This window comes from Sceloporus undulatus, chromosome 2, assembly GCF_019175285.1.
Source record: "Sceloporus undulatus isolate JIND9_A2432 ecotype Alabama chromosome 2, SceUnd_v1.1, whole genome shotgun sequence".
Lineage (NCBI taxonomy): Eukaryota > Metazoa > Chordata > Lepidosauria > Squamata > Phrynosomatidae > Sceloporus > Sceloporus undulatus.
Genome location: NC_056523.1, coordinates 322,731,308 through 322,743,623, shown reverse-complemented (window position 1 = coordinate 322,743,623; position 12,316 = coordinate 322,731,308). Strand labels below are relative to the sequence as shown.

The 12,316-nt window shown below is 45.1% G+C and overlaps 1 protein-coding gene across 5 annotated transcripts in view; it reads right to left on the bottom strand.

Moving 5' to 3' along the window:
* The window catches only part of EPG5 (ectopic P-granules autophagy protein 5 homolog), an 88,609-nt gene that overhangs the window by 55,295 nt on the left and 20,998 nt on the right, over positions 1-12,316 (bottom strand). For all 5 annotated transcript variants that reach the window (XR_006101928.1, XM_042449358.1, XM_042449359.1 and 2 more), the window contains exons 8-13: positions 11,325-11,439; positions 9,542-9,692; positions 7,871-8,026; positions 7,172-7,329; positions 4,927-5,081; positions 4,469-4,609 (exon numbers count right to left, since the gene is read on the bottom strand). Coding sequence is in view for 4 of the 5 variants with exons in the window: in XM_042449358.1 (XP_042305292.1) it covers positions 4,469-4,609; positions 4,927-5,081; positions 7,172-7,329; positions 7,871-8,026; positions 9,542-9,692; positions 11,325-11,439 (876 nt within the window). In the remaining variant the exon portion in view is untranslated. The remainder of the gene's footprint in view (positions 1-4,468; positions 4,610-4,926; positions 5,082-7,171; positions 7,330-7,870; positions 8,027-9,541; positions 9,693-11,324; positions 11,440-12,316) is intronic.

Here is a 12,316-nt window from a genome sequence, read left to right as displayed (position 1 = left end):
AGGGCTGACACACAGATGGAGCAAATTACTTCTCTACTGCTGTAAAGATCACAACCCAAACTAATGGGATTGTGTTATAAGGAAGGGGATTTCAAAGTAAATAGAAAGAATTTATTGATGGTATGAGATAATCAGCAATGAAACAGACTGCCATTGAATATAATGGACTCTCCTTAGGTTATGTAGGCTTCCAAATGTGCCAGCCTTCCTTGCAACTAACTATGCAGGCTAAGTATGCTGGGATTTGCAGTCCAACAATATCTGGAGGTTTATATGAGTCCCATCCCTGCCTTAAGTGAAGGTTTTTGAGCAGAATTTGAGAGGCTACCTGTCAAGGATGCTGGAGAAAATGGATGTCATACATTGGTGTGGGAAGGACAAGCTTACCATCGAATACCTTTTTATGATTTTATAATAATAATAAAATTTTATTTCTATACCGCTATTCCAGCAATCACAGCGGTGTACATCAAAGAGTAAGACAATTAAAACATCAGCATGACAATAATACAAAGTTAACAATTAAGAACAGTAAAAACCAACAACACCCTATACAAATGGCTGTGTAGAATGGAATACACAAAAACATTGCCAAGGGGAAGAGAATGACCACAAGGCTCATGGGGGGAAAGCCTGGCGGAACAAAAAAGTCTTCAAGTTCTTCTTGAAAGCATCGAGGGAGGTGGAAGTACGGAGCTCATTGGGGAGGGAGTTCCAGAGCTGAGGGGCTGAAATAGAGAAAGCCCTCTGAGCTGATACATATCCAGCGTCTGGAACTCTTAAAAGATGTCTTTCACCCGACCTGAGAGTGCAGGGCGGATTGTATGGGGAGAGGCGGTCCTCCAAATACCCTGGGCCCAAGCCATTTAGGGTTTTATAGGTGATAACCAACACCTTGTATTCGGCCCGGAAGCGAATAGGCAGCCAATGGAGATCTTTTAGGACTGGTGTTATATGGCTGGCCCTGGAACATCCAGTAACCAGCTGAGCAGCCATATTCTGCACTAACTGAAGCTTCCAGGTTTGGTGCAAGGGTTGCCCCATGTAAAGCACATTACAGAAATCTAGTCGAGAGGTTACCAGAGCATGTACAACGGTTTCAGTCCCCCCGGCCAAGGAAGGGTCGCAGTTGGCGTATCAGCTGAAGCTGATAACAGGTGCTCCTGACCGTCGCATCCACCTGAGCAGTAAGGTGAAGCGACAAGTCCAGAAGCACCCCCAAACTGCGAACAGAGTCCTTCACAGGGAGCGTGACCCCATTTAGGACAGGTGGAAAAATTTCCTTACCCGGGCCAGGAGAGCCAATCACCAGTACTTCCGTTTTCTCTGGATTCAGGATGAGTCTGTTTTCCCTCATCCAGCCCATTACCAACTCCAAGCAAGCATTAAGAGGAGAGATGCCATCCCTAGTTACTGCATCAGTCGGAGACACAGAGAAAACTATTTGGGTGTCATCAGCGTACTGATAACACCGTGCCCCGTGTCTCCGGATGATCTCTCCCAGCGGCTTCATGTAAATGTTAAATAGCATAGGGGACAAAATCGCTCCCTGAGGGACCCCAGATGTCAGGGCCCTCCTATCAGAGCGACAATCCCCCAGCTCCACCATCTGGAATCTGCCCGAGAGGTAGGAACGGAACCACTGCAAAGCAGGGCCCCCGATACCCAACTCCCTCAGGCGACCCAGAAGGATACCATGGTTGATGGTATCGAAGGCCGCTGAGATGTCCAAGAGCACTAACAGGGACACGCTCCCCCTGTCCATACCCAGATGGAGATCATCAACTAAGGCGACCATGGCAGTCTCAACTCTGTAGCCCACCCGGAAGCCGGTTTGAAATGGATCCAGATAATCTGTCTCATCCAAGATCCCTTGAAGCTGAAAGGCAACTGCCCTCTCGATCACCTTCCCTAAAAATGGCAGCAGCGAGACAGGCCGATAATTGTTCCGAATTAGGGGGTCAAGGGAGGGCTTTTTCAACAAAGGTTTCACAATGGCCGTCTTCAAAGTTGATGGAAACTGCCCATCCCTGAAGGATGTATTGATAATACGGTGCAACATATTAGTCACAACTGTTCCCCCTTGAGCTGTCAGCCATGAAGGACAGGGATCGAGAGAGCAAGTCGTCTTCCTAACACTTCGAAGAATCTTGTCCACATCCTCAGTACAGACAGACTCAAAGTGATCCAGTTTAACCAAGTCCACGGAGGCTCTGGACACCTCTACTCTAGATTCTGACTAATAATGGAGTCGAGATCAACCCTTATCCGAGAGATTTTATCCGCGAAGAAGTTGTTAAACCCATCGCAGCAGGCTTTCAATGGTTCCAAAATAGGGTTCAGGGGAGGAGGGAGTTGAGTAAGCTCCCTCACTACCCTGAACAGCTCTGCCTGATGCGACTCCGCGGACACGATATGTGCAGAAAAGAACGAGTTCTTCGCTACTATTATCGCCACTCCGTAGTCCTTCAAAAGAGAGTCCAGGAGTGTCTTGTCGGCTAAGGCATGATGTCTCCGCCATTTGCGCTCTAGTTGTCGCAAAACCTGCTTCCTGGCCCGAAGATCTTCCGTATACTAAGGCCGTTTTTTGGAAGCAGGTCTGAGAGGACGCTTGGGAGCGATACTGTATATAGCCCTGGAGAGATCAATATCCCAGATGTTAGTCAAGGTATCAACAGAATCGCCGTCAGTTCCAACCATAAACCCCTCTAGGGCTTCTTGGAACCTTTTGGGTTCCATCAGCCTTCGAGGGTGGACCATCCGAATAGGCCCGCCACCCCCGGGAGGGATCCGGGTAGAAGCCTTGATATTAGCCTTGACCAGGAAATGGTCCGTCCATGACAAGGGAGAGACATTAGAAACCTCTGCCCACGGCGTCTCCATATCTGTACAGAAGAGAACATCAAGTGTATTACCAGCCGAATGCATAGGTCCTGACACTAATTGGGACAGGCCCATGGCTGTCATGGTAGCCATGAACTCTCGAGCCGCACCAGTTGGACCACGACTGGTCTCGAAAGGGATGTTGAGGTCCCCCAAGACTAAAAGTCTAGGGGACTCCAACACCAGTTCCGAGACCAGCTGTATCAGCTCGGTCAGGGAGTCTGTTAGCGCATGGGATGGCCGGTAGACCAACAAAGTCCCTGTCCTTCAGGGTCAGGTAAATACACACGATGTAATCTGTCTGACGTAAATGGTTCCTGGTCAAGGAAAGGGTGTTCTTATGGATCAAGGCAACACTCCCCCCCCCCCGCCCACCTAACCTGCACTGGTCCTTAACTGAGTACCCAGCTGGGAGGGCCTGAGCCCACACCGCTTCGCTTTCAGGCCCAAGCCAGGTCTCAGTAATGCATGCCAGGTCACAACACTTTTCCTCCAACAAATCATACAAGATATGGGTCTTGTTCTTTACAGACCTGGCATTGCACAGGAGCAGAGACAGGGTTTGTGGTACAGTTGGACTGACCCACAGATCTTTTTGGCTAGGAGAGAGGATGGAAGGAGGGATAGATATTACGCATCGATCCCACCTTCCCTTCCGAAACGACTCCACTCTCCTACCGCTAGATCTCCCCCTGCCCCACACTACTCTTATAGGAGCTCCATACAACACAGAACAATCCACCATCCCCTCGCCCAGCTGTCCATCATCCATGGCCCAATAATCCCCACACAGCAATGTAACAAAGCTGCAGCAGAGGAAGACAACCCTATACGTCATTCCTCTGCTGCGCACACAGCAACTCAGGACCTGCTCCAAGCCTGCCTGCGATGGTGCGCAGCTGCAAACAAAGTCCGTTGGCTGCCAAGTCCCTGGACAAATGCGCAGCTGCACAAGTTCTTCGCTGCCCAAGGAGCAGCCCGGCAACAGCAGCAAACAACGGCGTCCCTCAGGACCTTGGAGGGGGCAGGACGAGGAGGTTTACCCACAGGTAGGCTTTATGGCATGCCCCTCTCACCGGCACGCCCCTCCCCGCCTTCCCCTCAGGTGTTCCTGGTCCCTCGGTTAGCCGGAATGCTGCGAACAAAATATCTTATGGAAGATACCTGGCCAGTCTGCTATGGTATACTTTTAGGTCTGGCCATTTCTAAGATGTAAGGTTCATTCACAAATAAAGCAATTCAATACCACTTTAACTGCCATGAATCTATCCCACAAAATCCTGAGGTTTGTAGTTTGGTGAGACACCAAAGCTCTCTGACAGACCAGGATGAATACCTCACTGAACTACAAATCCCAGGATTCCACAGGATGGAGCCATGACAGTTACAACTGTCAAATTGCTTTATTTCTGGGTAGTGAAAGAGCTGTTACAGACTAAAAAATGCTTTATTTCTTTACAAATAAAATCCATCTTTTCTTGACACAGAATTTTGCTTTGAACTCATATGAATCATGGTTTACACACAGTTGTGGTTAAATGACAATATCCAGCATTCAGCTGCTGCAATCTGACACAGTCCTTACCATGCCGACCCTTTCTATGGTATCTCTGACTCGGTCTAGCAGAACAGAAATCATGCTTGTATGGACAGAAGTTATGGCTCCCAGGAGTTCCCGGCCAACCTTTGAAAAAGTTTCTCTTGTGGAAAGGCTGACATAAGAAACCTGAAGGGGAAAAAAATGAAAGAATTCATACACACACATACTTTACTAAGGATCCTGAGCATCTACAAAGCAATATATTTAAAAATTCAAGTGATTAAAGTAAATAGTTATTTCCAATTGGATTGCTCACCCTAAGGACAACTGTATCCGGTTCACGGCAATTTGCAAAAACTTAACAAAATATCTTCACAGCACAGGCAAGATGCGAATTGGGGCCTTTTCAGTTCTTGTCTTAGACTTGCAATTACAATGCTTGAAGTCCCTTTTCGCCTCACCTCCACAAAGCCCATTCACCTATCAAGCTGTGCCTTGCTCACCTCGTAGATTTCCAGCACAATGACTTTGACAAAGTCCTCGTCTGCGTCATCCCGTTTCGTTTGAGCCATCTGTGCAAATGTCGTCAGCAGGCAGATCTCCTCAGAGCCATTCATCCCTTGGAGATACTTCTCAAAACTCTCCAAGTGGGCTGGATCTACCAGAGGCAAGGAGGGAATAAATTTTGTTTCATGCTCAAAATGCTGAAAGTCTAATATTAATAGGCTTTACTTTCCACTTTGATTGAGAGCACAGGGTGCAACTTCAGAAATTTATGGTAATAAGTATGTATATAATATTATGGACAATAGATACTACAGTAGAGTCCTGATTATCCAACATAAATGGGCTGACTGATAATAGGATAACCAAAAATGTCAGATAATCCCCAAGTTGTCCCCAATGACGGCACGCGTGCACTCACGCTACCATTGAGGACAAAAGTCCCTCGCCTCCCCTCCCCTCCTCCCTCCCTGCTTACCTCATGAGTCCTGTTTCCTCCACGGCGGCTTCTGCCCCGGCTGGCTGTGGGTGGGGTGGAGTCTGTCGGGGATAGGAGAGGGCCAAGGTTCCAAGCTGCAAAGGAGAGGACTGGGTGCTCTGCCCAGTCCTCTACTTCGCAGCTTGGATTTCCTCAGCCTAAAGGGAGTCCGTGGAAGAAATCCAAGCCGCGCGGAGGAGAAGTCTGGTCATTCGGTCCAGGCCTCTTCTTGGCAAGGCTTGGATTTCCTCAGGCCAAAGGGAGTCCACGACGCCCTTCAGGCTGAAGAAATCCAAGCTGCGCAGAGGAGAGGTCTGGCAACTTGGTCCACGCCTCTTCTCAGAGGCTTGGTTTTCCTCAGGCCAAAGGGAGTCCGTGGACTCTCTTCAGGCTGAGGAAAACCAAGCCACTGCGCCATTATTCAACATTCTATGCTTCTTCGTGAGCATGCACGCGGGCTAACAAAGAACCATGGGACGCTGGATAATCTGGAACGTCGGATAACCGAAGGACGGATAATCGAGACTCTACTGTATTTTTTTTTTAATAAATTATGTTTTAAGAGATGGTTTATGTGTTGTCCCAATAGCACAGCTATAATAAATGTACCTGTATATACCCAACTATAAGTCAACTTCAGGTTTAAGTCGAGGGCAGGTTTGGGGGCCAAAATTATGGATTTTGACATGACCCGTTGATAAGTCAAGAGTAAAACTTAGAGGCATGTAGCAAAGGATCTAAAAGATGAAGCAAAGGAAAAAATGCCAAAAAACGTCCAAAGTTCCAGCAGGCATGCCTGTGTTCATAGTAAAAGTTGTATGGATGGGTGAATAGTGTGGGGTCAGTGCTTCCAGGAAGAGGTTACATTTTTGACTTTCACCAGGGGATGGTTCCTCTTTAAAATAACAGTTAAATACAGTACTGAAACTGACTCATGGATAAGTCGACCCAGGTTTTTTGGGTCAATTTTTAAAATTTCGAAGCTTATACATGAGTATACAGTATTTTCATTTATCTTATAATAGTCCCTGAAGTAGCCAATGGATGACAAGGTTATTAAGAAATAAAAGTTTTTGGACCACTACACATCATGTGGGACTTTGTCTCCTTTTAATTTTTTACTCTGCATTCCAACAGAGAGACTGACCTGAGTGGGTATCTCAGCAGGGTTGACTGCATGCAGAACAGCTGGCCAAATCCAGCCATGCTGCTAAGAATTAGGAGTGAAAGGACACAACTGGCTTTTCTGTCATTTTTCATAGGATCATAATGATGCAACCAATGGCAGTCTAAAAGCTCTTGCCATAAAACAATAACCAACACACAACCTAAGCCAACCCACATACCAGCATAAACTAGTGTGAGAATTATATGGCCTACAGGCTGAATCCAGCCTATGGAGGCAGTTCCTTGGCTCAGGCACAGATTGAGCTACTTGCCTGCTTCATCACCAGCTGAGACACTTGCACAAAAAGGATTCTGATGTTGCATCTGCACTGCAGAAATAATGCAGTTTGAAAATATTTTAACTGCTATACCTCAAAGCTATGGAAATCTGGGATTTGTAATTTTGTGAGACATTTAGCCTTCTCTGTCAGAGAGCTCTGATGCCACAACAAACTATGAATCCCAGGATTCCACAGCACTTAGTGACAGCAATTAAAGCATGTCAAACTGCATTATTTCTGCAGTGCAGATGTGGCCTGAGACTCCAAATGTAAATGAGTTGAAATTCCTTCCTGTCTCTCTAATAATGGGACACTGACCTTTGAGTTGGCATTTACAGTCTTCAAGCTGTACAGTGGCACATAACTTCTCCAGGTTCTCACTCTCTGCACAGTGCATGATGAAGAAGAGCTTCCATAGCATATTACTGGACAGAGTTCCATATGGCATCTCTGACATAAAGAGCCACACTCCTAGCCTGGTGGGGTTCAACAACCAAGAAGAAATCATGACACCATCACCACCAATATTCTACTGTTTTCCAAAAAAAGATTCAAAGTAGCTTTACAAAAATTAAAACCAAACCATACAAATAGAGGAGTAATATACAAAAAAAATATTATTAAAATGCAATGAAGCCACCTACAGCATTTTTGGTTGCTGTTAACTCCTCCAAGTTGACCCTGACCTTGTGGATGAAACATCTCCAAGCCCCACTATACTCCACTGCTTAGGTCCTGCAAACTCAGACCTGTGGCCTCCCTGACTGAGTCTATTTATTTGGTGTGCTGTCTTCCTCTCTTTCTACATCCCTCCACTTTTCCTAGCATTATTGTCTTTTCCACTAAGTCATTCCTTCTCATGATGTGACCAAAGTACGACATCTTGGCTTCCGGGGAGATTTCAGGCTTGATCTGTTCTAGGACCCATTTGTTTGTCTATTTGGCTCTCTACAATATCCTCAGAAATCTTCTCCAGCATCACAACTCAAATGAATTGATTTTACTTCTGTTACCTACCTTTTAGCTTTTAGTACATGCAGGACAGCCCGCAGAAAGAGTTCATCGAACTCCACTTGCAGTTTCTCCACTGAGTAAGGGTGTGTTGGGTAGCCATAGCCTTTAACGTGGCTGATGTACTGGGCCCAGTGATCACTCACATAGCAAAGTGTCATCCTACGGGATGGGGAAAGAGGAGGAAGAGTAGAACAAAGCAAAACAATGAAGCAGAAACAAAATCATTATCAGAGCCATATTAGCCCAACTCATCATATTATCACCTTCAACAGTTTAGGAACTGCCTGCCAGCAAGGTCCTGTTAATAATTTTTGCCTTCACATCTTCAGGAACCAACTAGATTCCTTACAAGCTGCTGCTGAGCTATCTCCTCAGTCCCTTTTAGATGGAAGGGCCAGAGGTTTAGCACTGAGAGCTTGTGCTTTATACACTGATGGCCTCAATCCAATTTCAGTATCTCCAGATAGAGTGGGGAGGAAAAATTTCTTTTTGAAACACTGAAGAACTGATATTGCCAGCCAGTATAGACAATTCCTAGCTGGACCAGTGGTCTGATAAGGATAGATTTCAAAGTTTCTCTTTCGGTTTCACCCATAAGGGCAAGCCACCTGTGCCCTTCCAATGTTGTGTAACTTCAGTCAGCACCAGCCATAATAGCCAAAGAGAATATCAGTACTAGAGTCCAAGAATATCTGGAGAAACAACAATTACCCACCCCTCACAATGCTGTTTGGAAACCTCCTTTTTTGGGAGTGAGACTGACTACAAGTAATAAGATAAATATACTGTGGGCCCTTGGTATCCACTTCCGTTTGGTTCCAAGACCTCCAGTGGATACCAAATCAGTGGATGCTCAAGTCCCATTATGTATAAAAGATGAAATAAAATTGTGTACCTTATATAAATGGAAAAATCAAGGTTTGCTTTATAGAATTTATACATTTTTTTAATATTTTGAAGCTGTAGATGGTTGAATCCATGGATAAAGAATTTGTGGATACACAGGGCAAACTGTACATAGAAATGGCATGGTAGAAGATTTCTGCCCATGCCTTGGAACAGAGTAACTTTTTTACTGTTTCAGTAGTAGCAAAATGATCTGGTTTTACAAGAACGGAGATTATCCTGAGATGGGCAGACTGAAGCCTTCAAGCAAAGTTATGTTGTGGAGACTGTTTGCCCATCATGTCTAAATGGGCATGTCTAGAACTCCTAGCTACATCATCTGCCATGGTGCATCCTTGCAGCTCCTAAGGAAGGGGTCTGCCCACTCCATACCCATTCAGGGGGCAGGTAGCTAAAGCAGGGAGGACAGCCCTATAACTCTGTCCTCAGATACCCATTCTCTAGTACAGATGGTAAACATAGGGGCAGCCTGTATAAATCAAAAGTTTACTTTTTATTTACTTCCTGTTTTATACAAAAGCCACTTCTAGGTCTAAAATAGCCAGGGAGGGGGGCGTGGCAAAAATGGCTTCAAATGATAAACAGTTGTTGTTGCTTTTTTTAAAAAAGTTAAGCTAAAATAATTAAAATGCAGGTGGGAAGAATGTAACCCATGCAAGGCCAGTGCAGTCTCCCAAGCTCACTTTAGAAAAGAGCTGCCTTGCACAAATTCAAAATCTGTGGTCACCCGGCCCCTCCTTCAAGCAGCAAGCAAGTAGCAATCCTTGCCTGATGAGGCGGCCGATTCGTTTCACAAATTGCCTATAACGGGCTCGGTTAAAGGTTTCCAGCCCCACAGCAAGAAGTTCCACCAAAGAGTTGGCAAATGCAAAGATCTTCATCATTTCTTGGGAGGTTGTTTTCTCAGGACCATAAACACCTACACAACGGAAAACATTTCAGAATAGGAGAAGCCAATCAACACATTATTCACAAGTTCAGTAGATGACTTTGGCTGCATCCACACTGGAAAAATAATTTGGTTTGACACCACTTTCACTGCCATAGCTCCATGCTATGGAATTTTTGGAACTGTAGTTTGTTGCTCTGCTCTGGTACCAAAACAAACTACAGTTCCCAGAATTCCAAAGCATGGAGCCATGGCAGTTAGTGGTGTCAAACCAGATTATTTCTCCAGTACAGACGCAGCCTAAATGCAGTTGATGTGAAACAAAAACACTGCTCTTATATATTCCAGCAGTCTTAATAACCAGTTAACTGGCATTAGAACAGTTCCAGTTAGCAAGTGGTAGGCCAGGAAGACTAGACTAAAGAATTCTATCCTCCATTCTCACTCACCCTCTTTTGACACTCATTTCCCCCCGCTCTTAAGTTGCTGAAACACAATAATCCAACACCTTCTTTATACAGGCATAACTCAGTTAACAAAATAGATGGGTTCCTGAGCATCAATTCTTTAACAGAAAATTTGACACCAGAGGCAAAAGTAACATGAAACCAATAGTGATAAGTTTCTTTGGCAAATTATGTATTTAGAGCAAACAATATACACCTATGGAATGAAGTTGTCAGTTCAGCTAAGTGTAGCATACTTTAAAATGTTCCAAATCTTTGAGAGACCACTTAAAGCCTTCTTCCAAAATGCATCTAGGGATGACACATACAGTGGACCCTTGTTATACGCTGGGGTTTGGTTCCAATATCCCCGTGTATAACAAAATCCGTGTATGCTCAAGTCCCATTAAATATAATGACATAGCAAAATGGTGTCCCTTATAAAAAATGGAAAATCAAGGTTTGATATTTGAAATTTATACTTTTTTTTTGAACATTTTCAAACCGTGGATGCTTGAATCCGTGTATAAAAAATTCGTGTATAAGAAGGTCTGACTGTACTTTCATCAGCCTCCATGTTTCCATTTTGGTGGCCAAAACTTATAGACCTGTGCTTTTTTAACATGCTAGGGGGAACTAGTAAGGCAGGCTCATCTGCTTACTCCTTTTGTTTCTGGTCTACTGCTCTCACATGCTCTGTGTGGTATTCTAGAGGTAGGTGTTGTTTCCCTTGGTTTTGTAGGTAAGACAATATGGCTACAGGAGCACCAGCTATACTAGAATCCCACTTTTTCACAGCTCAAAAAATGTTTATTGCATTGTTAACTACATACACACTGCTGCAACTCAACACCAAAAGTTGTTTCCCTAGCCATCCTTCACCATCCTCTCAATGATGACACTGCTGAACAAACTTCCAGCTGGACAGAGGGAAATGAAAGAGGCATGGATGCATAAAACATTTTTGTAAAAAGGAAATGAAGGAGTGAAGGAGCTTCATTGTCATGTGCTTTGTTAACTGAGGGATGTCTATATTCCATATCATTATTGAAAGCACTTACACTTGAACCCTAGAAACAGCAGAACTATGCCCAAATGGACTGTCCCAAAACAGCAGAACCATCTCCAAACTTCAGGCTCTGGAGACTGACGTTCCGAGGCCTCATGATATTCACAAGCTGAACTTTCCTCAGCCCTGCTTTAGCAGTCTGCTCACCTTTAGAATCAAATCCAAGAAGATGCTGGAAGAGTTCATGAAAAGGGAATTGAGACAGAAGTGCTATCAAGTCATCTTCAAGAAGGAGAATCCAACTAGTATCAGGATCTTCATCCTAGAAGAGAACCAGAACAACAGGCCACATTCTTTACTGCTAAGGACAGGTATGGATCCAGTTTAAGGGGGTAACAAGGCTCTAATAGAGAAGCTGGAAGAAGGGTGATTAGGATTTACTGATAGACATGCACTAGGAATGAAAAGAATATTGAAAGAAAAGGGGGGGGGGAGAAACAGGCTTCTTTAGTGTTTGAAACTACCATGAGGAAAATGTTCCTCAAACCCCCTTCTCATTTTATCCCCAGTACTCAAACTCAAGAATTACTACCACCCTGCAGCCCAGGCTCATCTATTTCTTGTCCCTGTAATGGCTGGCAGGAATGGGCCAAACGATGACAAATACTGTGGGCTATGTTCCAGTAACTGCCGCATGACTAGAAGATCTCCAACACTGTGAATCAGCTGTCACCACATAGGTGGTGGGGATAATCCTCCTCACTTGGCTTCTCCACACACACACCCATGAGGGTGTGGATGGGGTGAGCTGAGCTAGGATCATGGTATGCTTCCACAACTGTCATTTGGCTTCCCCAACAATTTTGTATAGGTAAGTAGGTGAGGCTATGACAGGCTCATCAAAGAGTCCGGCCAGAGAGAGGAGAAGGAGAGGAGCTGCTTGGCAGCCATTTTGAGACCGTGTGCTTGAGACCGTGTGCTCATTGCTGAAGGGGTGGAGCTTCTGTGAGTCACATCTGTGAGTCACAAGGGGGCGGAGCTAGCAGACTAGCTTTATATACCAACTTCCAGAGCCTTTCAGAGCAGTCCGGCCAGAGAGAGGAGAAGGAGAGGAGCTGCTTGGCAGCCATTTTGAGACCGTGTGCTTGAGACCGTGTGCTCATTGCTGAAGGGGTGGAGCTTCTGTGAGTCACATCTGT